Genomic DNA, 13351 nt, shown 5'->3' with positions numbered 1-13351 from the left:
ACTGAAGCAACAAGGTGTTAACCGGATTGCTGTGTCGTCAGTGACTCCCTGAGACCTCCCATTACCTGGTGTCCCACTGTTTTCCTGTGCTCCTTGTTGGCAGCTTTGAAGGCTGGCTTGGCAGAGCGCACGTTGATCCGGGGTGTTCTCTTTGCCCCAGGAGTGGCGGGCACGGCGTCCTTGTCCTCTTGGAATAAGTCTGCTACCATCTGATACTGAAACAAAAGGCAACACTTGAGCACCCCTGGGCCTGCTTGCTGGGGAATGAGCCCACCCAGCTCCCATTGCTCAGGTCATTTCTCACCCATCCTAAGCCTGAAAGGGGAAAAAGGGCAAGAAAGTGAAAGCAAGAAGAGATGTCTACATGAACCACGTCAGCAGGACAGCTGACCATTCTGTGCTGCAGGTCATGAAACCTTGAAACACGCACATTAAATCAAGCTAACCTAAAAAGAAAGGAGGCTGGATTGCTGAGGTCTTGCCAAGGCACAAAACCTCCCGGACAGGAGGTGACTCCTGTTCCCAAGGCTTTGTTTCAGGGTGTTTATGCAGCCCTGCCCCAGCAAGGATGCTCCCTACACAGCACACACCCCAGGAACAGGATCTCCTGTGAGCACAGGCAGCAGCCAGGCCCCACCACAGCCCCAGAGGCACCCTTGCTTTTCAAAAAGTTAAGGGACACAAACACTTCCTCCCTACTGACCCACCTTTCAGGGCAGCACCACCATCCCACAACCCTGCAAGCACCACATCTAGCTCAACAGATCCCCAAGCCTGGGACTTCTGGCAAGCCAGCAGCAACATTTCTGCTTCACAAACAACAGGTGAGCTGGCAAAGGCAGTTAATGCCTTTTTTATTATTATTATTTAGGAGGCAGGATATTCAGATTTATGCTAGACTGGGGAACTTGAATATTAAGTAAGCCACCATAAATCTGGTCTGGTTAGCAAGGCTGTTGAATTTTCACGTCTTGGATCCATCTACACACCCACACTGGCTACTGCCACAGCTGCACTTACATTCAAAGGGGAAATCCTTAAATGTAAAAAAACCCTCCCTGCCAGCAGGTGGGACTTCATGTGTCACCAGCTGAGCTGGGCTCCTGCCAGGTGACACTGCCAAAGCACCCACGGTGCCTCCCAGCAGCAGGGATGCTGGAGCACCTGAGGGACAGACACACCTTCCCCACATCCATGGCACACCATGGCAAACACATCCACCCAAAAACCACCACCACAAGGCAGGGGCAGCTGCCTAGCACTCTTGCCCCCACCTCAGGCTCCTCCAGAAGCCCAGCTTGGTTGTATTTCTATTAGGATCCCAGGAAGAGTGCTGTGGTTTACCACTTTTTAGACATAAACAGCAGCCCTGTGCTGTGAAGGGCTGCCGGGCTCTCTGCCACATCCCTGGGCTGAGACAGGAACATTTCCAGCCCTGTCCTATGGGATGTTCTCACAGCTTGTTAGGACAGCAGCCTCAACAACACTGTGGGAAGGAAATTATTTGCATTACATGAGCAAATTTATTGCAGGCTCTATGACAGCGCCAGCTAAGGATCTGCTTCACACTCAGCTTTCACTGCAGCTCACTCAACTCCTACCAGAATAAAGGCTCTCCTCTCCTTCACCTCCTTCTATCCCTAAAAAAATGACATCCTGGCAATTGTTATGGGTGATACAACACCATCTGGGATGCTCTGAGTCCTGCAAGCATGGGAGGTATGGATGACACATGTACTAATGAAGATATCCAACACAGGCTCTGCATTACTGCCTCACACCTGACAATGCCTCTGGATGTAATTTGGGGTTTCAAAATATCTTCTCAAAACAGCTGGGAGTGCCACTGCTCTCTCCATCCACCTGGTATTAATAACAGCAGTGCTTGTTCCTGGAGAAGGATCTCAGAGCCAAGCTCTCAGCTTGCACGATGCAAACCTGGTGGAACTGGGACCATCTCTAGCAGGAGCCATCCCACAGGTTCTGGGGCATAAGCAAGAGGGACTGATCCCTCCTCCCCAGCTGGCAGGGTCAAAGCCACTGGTGCATTATTTGTAATTACAGAGACCTGGAAAATAATACCTTCACAGCATGCCCTTATGCCTTCCATCAGCATTCAAATAATTTCCCTTAATTCAAAGGACATCAGCTCTCAACTGTTTTAGCTGACCAGCGCTTACAGAACTAATTAAATGCTCTGTAAAGTCTCTCTCACCATCTTGTTGATGGCGGTAATTGCATTCTAATTAGCAGAAGGCAGTTCTGCCTTGGTGGGAGTGCTTCATCAGCGATGGCTTGCTGACAGAGAGGTGCCCAGGTCATTGCTGTGTTAAATACAGCGTTCCCCTTGCCCTCTGTGCTGCTTTAGTGGGAATGCAAAGAAGAAAGCAGGGAATGCTGTGTGCCAGCTTGATCCTGAGGACAGGACAAAGTCCTCACAGCACAAATCTGAGCTTTAGTTAAATTTACACTTTTGGGTAGCAGAGTCAGCACTGTCACTTCTGCTTTTGCTGGTTCAGAGAGACCAGGCTGCCTTTCACAGCAAAACAAAATTGTTTCTAATTGTTTATAGCCCTGGAGGGCAAATGGCAGGCAAGAAGCAAAAATACCAGGGTAACAATCTGCTGGCAAACAGGGGTTAGGGGCAGCAGGGGCAGATCACCAGGTGTTGAAGGATTTGGGAGAGGAATGTGACAATGTCTAGCTGCTCTTCTTCCAGAACAACATGGGATCAGCACAGGCTGATACAAGCCAGTGCTCCCATGTTGTTAGGGGAATGGGAGTTAATGGGGGTTAAAGACAGAAATTCAACAGCCTATCTCCCAAATGTTCCCAGACCCAAGTGAATTTCAGAGTGTTTTGGTCTGGGTCAGGGCACATGTGGCTGCCCCATCCCTGGAAGCATCCACAATGGACAGGGCTTGGAGCAAACTGGGATGGTAGAAGGGGCAGGGATGACACTGGATGGAATTTATTATCCCCTCCAACACAGCTCTTAAACAAAGTCCAGCCTGCTCTGATATTATATTGTGGTCCCTAGATATGGCAAGCGAGCCTTTACCTTACATCTGTGTTTTTAGGGAATGATTTCCAGGGTCTCCACCACTCCACACCACACCACTCCAGTGAGGTACACTCTCTCCTCTACACCAAACAGTCAAACAGAAATCCTTATCACACACTGCCAGTTCTGCAGCACTGACTCCAACAGCAAGTTCAGCACTGGCTAAATAATTCATCATACAGCATCAACTATTCCTGGAGGTTACCTGGCATTTCTAATGAGCTCTAATCATGCCCAGTTTTTCCCTGGGAAGCTTCCTGAACATGCAGAGCTCTTGATTTGGGCATTATTAAAGCCCAGCTCCATGGTTATTAATTTCACAACTACTCCCATGGATGAGAAAATTGCTCATCTTGCCATTTTCACATGAATTCCTCGCTGTGAAACAGGCCAAGCCACTGACAACACTTAAATAATTTCCCATTCTCATCTCTTCTAACTTTGACAGGAACAAACTCCTCCTAAAAATAATGTTTCCTCCACCTCCTTTCATCCCACTCCTTATTCAGGGTGTCATTCAGAAGGTCACAGCCAGCAGCACACCCAAGGGTGTCGCAAAGAGAAGTCTGAATATGACCCACTTTTGCTTGCAACATGCAGGCCTTCAAAACTTGTAATGTAAAAAAAACAAAACAAAAAACAAAAAAACAAAAAAAAAAAAAAAACCCAAAAAAACCACAAAAAAACCCCAAACCAAAACCAATTTAACATGCTGGCCTATGCTGTGGAAGGCTTTGAAATGGTTTGGAGGAAAGCAGATGAACTTCTTCCTTAAACCACACACCAGGTTTAGAGGAACAAAGGTGCACCAGAGTCACACAGCCTGGATTTTGGCCACTGGATGGTGAGTTGGGCTTTGCATTTTCACACTAACTGCTTAATAAAGGTTCCCCCTGGGAGAGATGGGGTTGTTTAAGGTTTCAGCTCATTAATTGACAATGCAAGACTCAAAGCTGCAGGGAAGAACTTTTGGTCTGGTCTTAAAACAACAAGGATCTGAAATTTCTTTACTGCCTGTGATATCAACACTTTTAACCCAACCTACCCAAATGCTCATAGACAGCAGGAGTATGGTACAGGAAGCCAGTGCAAAATCTACTCAATTTATATAGAAAATTGTAAAATCTCCAGCTTGGAGCCCACTGTCAAATGCTCATTTACTGCAGGCATGGCCCACTCCAAAGCCTTCAGAACCCCACAGCTCTTCTGCTTCCATCATCCCACCAAATCCACAGCACACAGGAAATTTTAAACAGCAAGAGCCAAAAAAGCCTTTACCAGGAGACCTGGCATTCAAAGCCAGTCAATACATCCCTGCTGGCACCTGGTGCAATGAGATGTTGACAAGCTGTTTGTACAACACTCGGGAGAGGGAAGGTACACGGCACAATGTGGGGGCCTGAATACATGTTGTATTGTAAGACCTATGTGGTTCTGAGTTGCTCCAAACGAGCTGCAGCTGCAGGGTCCTTAGTTGGGCAACAGCTGTAGCTCGTGAAGGCAACTGAGATAAATAGGGGTGGGTCAAGAGCCCAAGAGGAGCCCCTGAGAAGAGAGAGAGGACTGTGCTGCAGAGAAAGGAGAAGAGCCTGAGAGCTGGGACTGCAGCAAAGATTACAACAGCACAAAACCTTGTAAAAGACAAGTGACACCAAGAGTGATCATTAGTGTCTGCTAATTTGTTGAAGTTACACGTTGGCAGTGGTGTAAAACAGCTCCACGGCAGCTGGAGTGTCTCAGAGTTCATGTTACAGTTCCAGCATTACACATTAACTCCAGTTTTTGCACAGTAATTACTGAAGTAATTAGAAGTCACGGGGACAAGTATGACAGATTACAGATAACAGGAACAGCTATTTTCACACAGAAGGGGGATAGAACCAGCAAGGCTACCCACAATGTACAAACCATGCTGGTGACAGTGGCTTTTAACCCCAGATCCCCATGCTTTTGACCATCCTGGTCTAGTGGAAGGTGTCCCATGGCAGGGGGCTGGAACAAGATGATCCCTAAATTCTCTTCCAACCCAAATCATCCAGTGATTCTGTGGCTGATGGGTGATTGGGTGATGGGTGGGGAGCTCCAAGCAAGAGCTAAGTGGGATTTACAGTGCCCAAAAACTACCAGTTCCTAATTTTGGCCCTTGGTGACCGAAAAAAAGAAGAGGATCAGAAGGTTTGGGAACTACTTCTGCGATGCATCTTGACAGGACACCAACAGCAGGGTGAAGGAAGGCAGACAACCACCCACATGCATGCAGTGGGTGTAACCCTGAGCATCCTCCTCTCCTCATCCCTTTTCCCTTCTCCACACCCCACTGGTTTGGCTCTTTGGTGGCTGTCAGTGCAGCAGGGTCACACCCTGGGCCAGGCGTGGGTGCGACCAGGGACGCTCAGCTCAGCTCCAGCCTGGGCAGCTGCCCTGACCTGCTGCTCCTTTTACCTGGCTGGCTTTCAGGATGTTGATCTGCTCCTCGTACACGGTGTCCCTGTTCTTCTCCAGAAACCCCTCGCTCTGGTACTCCACCTGCCAGGACACAAAGGCAAGAAGCTCAGAGGGACAAGTCCAACACACAGGGACAGGGTGCTCCCACCACTCCCCTGATGTCAGGAGCTCACCACAAAACCCTGAGAGGGGAAAGGAACAATTGGAATTTAAAGGTCACTTTTTATCAAAGTGAATCTGGGTGAAAGCAAAATCCTTACTAGGAAACACAGATTGTTTCCTAGCCATTAAATTGCTGTGTATGGAAGTCAGGGATAAAAAATGCAAGGGTCATCAGTAACTCTACATGCTCTTTTGTTCACTCTTCAACTGGTTCTAAGTTAATCAATAAACCTCAAAATATGCCCTGCCTAAGTCTCTTGTAGGTCTCTTGGGTTTTGAAACTGCAGAGGAGTGGGATGCAAAGGAATTTAAAAAAAAAAACAATTTAAAAATACATTAGAGACAACAAAAGAAAATTTCTTTTTTTTCATATTAAAAAATGAGAAAAACTTGCTAAGAAATATTGTCCATGAAGGATCCATATGCAAAACCACGTGCCTGAGGAAAGGTGAGTATCAACATTTGCCATGGTGAGTGCCTCTGGAATCAAGGACAAACCTGGTTATGGGAAGCACCTGTAGGGCATCACAGCACCTGGATATTGTCCAGCTCCTCAGACACATCCCGGGGTTGATATTTTTAATTTTTTCCTAACAAATCTGTGTTTAGGGTAACTTCAAGCTTTTGAGATTCCTGTTTGCTGTAACGCTTGTCACATCAGGGCTTCAGTGAAGCTGGAGTCTATGGACAAGACCCCAGCACACCAGGCACTGGGATTTGGTTTAATTTAGTGCCATAGTGGGATGCTCACAAAGGTGGGATCTGCCTGGGATCACCTCTCACCTCCTCCCTGCACTTTGCCTTGCTGGCACTCGCAGCTCCTGCTCTTCTAACACAAGCACATTTTCTGCCCAGCTGCCCTTACAGAAACCCCTTTCCCCACAGCTTTGGGAAAGAGGATTTTTCTCTCCTCCAGAATCCACAACCCACAGCCCAGAGCCACAACCAACAGGCTGAAGCCCTCGGCGCTGATCCAGATTTGAGCACCTGAGCCACGACCACCAGCGTGCAGGCACCAAGGGGCAGCTCAGGGGGCTCTGCACTGATTTAGGGTGCTGCAGGAGGCTTTCCTGTCCCTGCTGGTGCTCCCTGCCGGGTACCTTGTCGGCGAAGTGCAGCACGATGAAGGAGGTGTTGGACATGCGCGGCTTCTGGAAGTGCTGGCTGGCGCTGTGGCGGTCGTAGAGCTTCTGTGCCCAGTTCTGGTCCGTGCCCTTGGGCATCTGCAAAGGGGACAAAGGGGACACTGCCAGGCCCAGGTGCTGCTCTGTGCTCGCCTGCTTTGGTGACAAACACACCAAAACTGCGTTTCCAGCAGGAAACACACAAATCTTGGTTCTGTTCCGTCAGCTGTAACGGCTCTCGCAGGAAAAAAAAAGGAAAAACAAATCAACAAAACAGGCCAAACAAACAAAAGAAACAAAACCACACCTTAAAACGAAACAAAAAACACCCACAAACCCTGAAACAAAAAAAAAAAAAAAAAAAAAAATCCACAACAACAAAACAGTGTTTCCAGCAGGAAACACACAAATCTTGGTTCTGTTCCGTCAGCTGTAACGGCTCTTGCAGGAAAAAAAGGGGAAAAACAAACCAACAAAACAGACCAAACAAACAAAAGAAACAAAACCACACCTTAAAACGAAACAAAAAACACCCACAAACCCTGAAACAAAAAAAAAAAAAACCAAACAAAAATCCACAACAACAAAACAGCGTTTTCAGCAGGAAACACAAAAATCTTGGTTCTGCTACAGCAGCCGGAACGGCTCTTGCAGGAAAAAAAGGGGAAAAACAAACCAACAAAACAGACCAAACAAACTAAAAAAACAAACAAAAACACATCCCAATACAAAACAAAAAATACACACAAACCCTGAAACAAAACAAAAATAAACAAAAAGCCACAACAACAAAACAGCGTTTCCAGCAGGAAACACACAAATCTTGGTTCTGTTCTGGAAGACGGAACGGCTCTTGCAGGAAAAAGAAAAAAGGAAAAAACAGAAAAAAAAAAAAAGAAAAAAAGAACCCAAAACCCACCAAAACTAAACAAAACACACCCCAAAACAAATCAAAAAACACCCACAAACCCTGAAACAAAACAAAAACTAATAAAACCCCAAAACAAAAAAACTGCGTTTCCAGCAGGAAACACACAAATCTCGGTTCTGTTCTGGAAGACGGAACAGCTCTTGCAGGAAAAAAAAAAGGAAAAAACAAACCAACAAAACAGGCCAAACAAACAAAAAAAAGAAACAAAAACACCCCAAAACAAAACAAAAAAACACCCACAAACCCTGAAACAAAACAAAAACAAATGAAAACCCACAACAGCATTTCCAGCAGGAAACACCCAAATCTTGGTTCTGTTCCATCAGCTGGAATGGCTCTTGAAGGAAATTTTAAAAAAGGCAAAACGAACCAACAAAATGGACCAAACAAATAAAAAAACAAACAAAAACCGCATGCCAATACAAAACAAAAAATACCCAAAAACCCTGAAGTAAAACAAGAACAAACAACACCCCACAACAACAAAACAAGCGTTTCCAGCTGAAAACACCCAAATATTGGTTCTGTTCCGGCAGCCAGAATGGCTCTTGCAGGAAATAAAAGAACAAAATGACAAAACAAACCAAACAAATAAAAAAATAAACAAAAAACAAACCAAAACAACAAAACACCCCAAAACAAAAAAGCACCCACAAACCCTGAAACAAAACAAAAATAAACAAAGAAAAACCACAAAAAAACAACACAAAAACCAAAACACTGAAATACAAAACAAAAAAGCACCATAAAACCTAAAACAAAGAAAAAACACACAAAAAACCAACCAAACAAAACCCAAAACAGCCACGAAAACAAACAAAACCAAACAAAATCTAACAAAACCCCAAATCTCTCCCGCCCCAAAAAAAAACAAACGAAAAAACACCCACAAACCCTGAAATGAAACAAACAGAAAACACAAACAAGCAAAAACAAAATCAAACTAAACCAAACAAAAACCCCCAAAATCCCTAAACCTCCCCCTGCAAAAAATAAAAAGTCCCAACAGAAAAAAACCCAGAATGAAAAAAACCCAAAATGAAACAAAACCCCAAATACATACATACATACATACATACACACACACAAAACCCCCCAAACAACATCAACAAAAAACCCCCACTAATTAAAACAGAAATAATAAGGAAGTATTTTTACAATTAATGATACATTAACTACTCAAGCACCAATATTATTTTTTTTAATGCTGTTTTAGGTGATGGAATAACTTCCAGAAGCTGCCACATGGGACCACACACATGAAGTTGTGGTACATATAACAGTGAAATTGTTCCTCTTGGGGTCTGAGAGCCACCTCTGATGGGGTTCATCCCCATCCCATGAAATGCTGCTGAGCACAGCAGTGGCTGCAGAAAAACACACACACATTTTTTAAAAAAAAAAAGTATAATTGGATATTTAGGTTAGAAAAGGAGATGGTTCAGAAGAAAAGCCTCAGTCAATATTTAAACTTAGATGGGACAGAGCCTAGAAACCACAGAACAACCGTGCAGCAACAGAGAGAGCTCTTGATCATCCATCAGGACTTTACACAGGCCTTTATATGAAAAATGACAGAGGAAATAGGGACAGAGAACAGGAAGATGGAAAACACGAGACAGGTGAGGAATATTTCTTTACGCTGCTCTGAAACAGCCTTTGATTTCATGACAGCAAACCAAAACACACCAGAAGGGCTCTGAACACAGGGAGAAGCATCTCCTGCCTATCCCTGTAATGAGGGTGAATTAAATGCAGCAGCCATTCACACAAGATGTGCTCTCCCACATTTGTTTATATTTTACAATTTTTAAGTTTAGCCAATTATGGATACACACAGAAATAACACAGGCTATATATAAATATTGAAAGGCACTTAGCTATGCAATTATATACATATTTTATTTATGCAAGGTAAGACTTGCATGTTTAAACGATTGGGTTATATAAATGTAGATGCATTTCTTTTCATGGGTGATATTTAATATTTGCATGCAAAAACATCCTTTCTGGAGGTATCACTGAGTGTCTCCTGCGCAGGACCAAGCCACAGGTGCAGAGCAGGAGCACTGCAGCCACCCCGAGCCAGATTTACCCTGCCCCAGCTCTCTTCCAGGGCATCCCCCTTGCTGAAAAACCTGCTTATCTCAGAGTTAAACTTCAAAGGCATCGCTCCTGCCTCCCAGAAAGAGGGTTTGCCATAACCCTGCTCACTGTCCTGCAGCCTGGGTATTTTTAGCTGCCTGGGAAGCACCTGATAGGGACCAAGTTCCAAAGATAAAAATTAAGGAGGCCATTATCTCTACCATTATAACAGCTTTTGGTATTACCTTGACAGTTTGAGGCCCTTAGAGCAACTGAGAAAGTTATTTATGGGCCATCTCACCTTTTTTTAGGGGATGGGGAAGGGGAAAAGCGACTTGCCTTGCAAGTTTTGTAGGGAATCTTTGAACAGGATAAAGCTGATACTGGAATTGCACAAGGTCACTGCCTGTGCTCCTCTGTCCCCCCCTGTCACAAGCAGGGTCCCTCCCCCTCTGGATCCACTGCCCCTAGTGCTGCCAGGAGCCCCTGCAACCACAGTCACACCCACTGCAGCCAGGGCCAGCCCCACAGGATCCATTCTGCATCCCAGCACCAAGAACCCACACCAGGGATGAGGAGATGCTTGGGACCACCTGGACTAAAGGCTGAGACTCCCTCCACCACCACCTCCAACAGAAGGACACTTAGGTGGACAGAAGAAACAAAGGTCAATGGTTTAAGGTGAAGGAGGGTAGATTTAGATTAGACATCAGGAAGAAATTCCTCCCTGTGAGGGTGTGGCACAGGTTACCCAGCCAAGCTGTGGCTGCTCCATCCCTGGAAGTACCCATGGCCAGGGTGGATGGGGCTTGGGGCAACCTGGGACAGCGGAAGGTGTCCATGCCCATGGCAGGGATGGGAGTGGATGAGCTCCAAGCTGCCTTCCCACCAAAACCATTCAGGTATTCTGTGATCCAGACCTAGTGATCTGAAAACCAACCCTCTGACAACACAGTAGGAACTACTCACATTTTGTTTCTTTACTCCTTAGCACTCCAATACGAGTTAAAGCCTGAAAAGAGCGTGGGCTGCCTCTGCAGAAACACTCCAGAAACACGTTCCCCTGCAAGTGATGTGCCTGACTTTGAAGTCATCAGAGCTGACAGCGTGACGTAGGGGAGGCTGCTCTGCTCTGCCCGCCCCAGAGGAAAGCCCAGGGGTCCAACCTCTGCTCGTGGAGCAGAAATCCCCCCGGACAGGAAGGCCATGTGCTAATTCCTGATGTCCAAAAACCTAACGAGTCCAGACAAGGAAAACACATTTGCTCAGATCCGCAGGTCCGCAGCGATGCACGGAGACAGGCGGGGTGGAAAAGCAGTGGGCAGGAGGGGAGTGCAGCATTCCTGGCACTCGACAGAAGCACACAGCAAAGGTCCAAGAGCACCTCCTGAACAGCACTAGGAAATGCATTTGGCACATCAGCAGCATAACACAGTGGCAACGTGCCATGGAACACAGAGTGGAGCCACAGAGGAGCTCAGGAACGTGAGGGACTTGGGGGGTTTGGTGAGACACAATTGCCCCCTGGCAGCCTCAGGGCCAGGCAGCTCCACCAGCAGAAAGATCCCTCACAAATCTTGGACAACGGTGACAACTCTGACAAGTGAACCTTCCCCATCAGCCTGCTCTTGATTGAACCCTTTTGGTAGTACTTAAGGGAAATGGACACTTGTCTTTTCATTATTTTTTTCATTCTCACTCCCATGCCAAAGCAGAAGCAAGGACACAGTGAGGTGGCAGGACACCTTATGGAGAAACCTGGGCACCCACGGTAACTTCTGGCTGTATTCCCAAACAGAACCACAGAACCACTGAATATCCCGAGCTGGAAGGGACCCATAAAGACCAGCAATGTCCAACTCCTGGCCCTGCACAGGACAGCCCCAAAAATGCCACCCTGTGCCAGGGAGCACTGTCCAAGGCACTAAAGAAGTGCTGGAAGACAGGCAGCACGCCCACATACCATGTAGCTTCAGTCTGAAAACAGGACAGCTCGCCCAGCTTTGACAGAGGCTCAGCTGCATTTCTGAGGGCTCTCTGTTTCCTCTAAGGATAATTGAAATCCCTTGGAAAACCAACCCCAACTGGCTGCTCCTCTTCAGAGAGTGCAAGTCATCCCACGTGTCTCCTCAGAATTCAAAGTTTTCCAAAGTGTGCTGTCCCCTCCTTCAAAGTAACTCCCTCCACAAGTGCAACCATACCCTAAATCTATTCCAGATATCCAAGCAATCTTCCCAGAACTGGATTTGGAGAAGACAGCCTCCATCTTTCGTTCCTTCTGACAGGCTCTACACCTTTCCCAGATTATTTCCCCCTTGGCCCCACGGTGACTGCACCCACCCTGCACAGCTCACCAAGGGAGGTTCTCCTGGATGCCCTTCCACCCTTTCCCACCTCTTTGGGCTCATCAGTTTGTGCTACAGCACGTCAGCATCCCAGCACTGTGGGGGCCTTGGCCAGAACTTCTTCTGAACAGGGGACATGAACAGAGCAAAACCAAGAGATCCTAAAAGCTACAGATTCAGGCAGGTGAAACTCCAGTGCAGAAAACAGGGAAAAGGCTCTTTAAGGAGGCTCCAGGGTCCCTCAGAAGAAGACACAGCTCAGAGAGGTTGTAAGGCAGATCAAGGATGTAACAGGACAAAGGAGCAAATGAGCTCCAGAAGCCAACTCCAATCTTAGTAATTCTAGAACAGCTTCCAACTCCTATATCACAAAGCTGTTTTAAAAACCCTCACATAAACATCTCCCTCCTGGATTTTTCACAAAGACATGGAGTGACAGGACAAGGGGGAATGGCTTCGCAGGGTGCAGGGTTAGATGGGGTATTGGGAAGGAATTGTCACCTGTGAGAGGGAGGATGTCCAAGGCCAGGCTGGACTGGGCTTGGAGTAGCCTGGGACAGTGGAAGGGGAAGAGCAGGGGGTGGAGCAGGATGATCTTTAAGGTCAACACCAAACCATCCTGTGATTCTGTGATTCCACAATTCTATATCCTAAAGTGTGTTTTAAGAAGTAGGCTTTTTCTCAGCAGCTTTCAGGAGGCAGGTTTAGTCCTTAACCCTCCAACCCCAGTTCAAGAACCCTCTCTTTCAGTGCCAATTCTTACGTCAAGCTTTCCCTAAACAGCAACAAGACTCTGCTATGACCTACACTTCCTGAACTGCTTCAGCACATACCCAGCCACCTCCTCTCCAACCACACATTAGGGATTTAAAAAAACCCCATACTGTGAAGTGAGAACACTAGTGACAAACCCTCTGCATTTGCACTAATGCTTCATTATGTACCAAATATTCCCCCGGTGCCGTTTCACGTCCCAGAGTGTTTTCATCGTCTGCTAGGATCTAACAAGGTGGCGTGTAATTACCTTATTGTGGTCCCACCCCAGGAGCTGAAACACTGCCATGGGGGTGGAGGCTTTCATCCATAAACTGCTGCATTCAGCTGACAGGTTTTGCTGAAATTTTCATAAATCTGGAGAACACTTGCAGGTTGTTATAAAAGAGGCGATTACAAGGCCGGTAATAAGGGCCTGTGA

The 13351-nt window shown here is 46.5% G+C and overlaps 1 protein-coding gene across 4 annotated transcripts in view; it reads right to left on the bottom strand.

The window, feature by feature from the left end:
* The window catches only part of MYO5B (myosin VB), a 152114-nt gene that overhangs the window by 67030 nt on the left and 71733 nt on the right, over positions 1–13351 (bottom strand). For all 4 annotated transcript variants that reach the window (XM_074532590.1, XM_074532592.1, XM_074532591.1 and 1 more), the window contains exons 13-15: positions 6772–6894; positions 5507–5590; positions 66–215 (exon numbers count right to left, since the gene is read on the bottom strand). In XM_074532590.1, the coding sequence (XP_074388691.1) occupies positions 66–215; positions 5507–5590; positions 6772–6894 (357 nt within the window). The remainder of the gene's footprint in view (positions 1–65; positions 216–5506; positions 5591–6771; positions 6895–13351) is intronic.

Source organism: Zonotrichia albicollis, chromosome Z, assembly GCF_047830755.1.
Source record: "Zonotrichia albicollis isolate bZonAlb1 chromosome Z, bZonAlb1.hap1, whole genome shotgun sequence".
Lineage (NCBI taxonomy): Eukaryota > Metazoa > Chordata > Aves > Passeriformes > Passerellidae > Zonotrichia > Zonotrichia albicollis.
The sequence above is the reverse complement of the archived record's forward strand: the minus strand, read 5'-3'. Positions and strand labels throughout refer to the sequence as shown.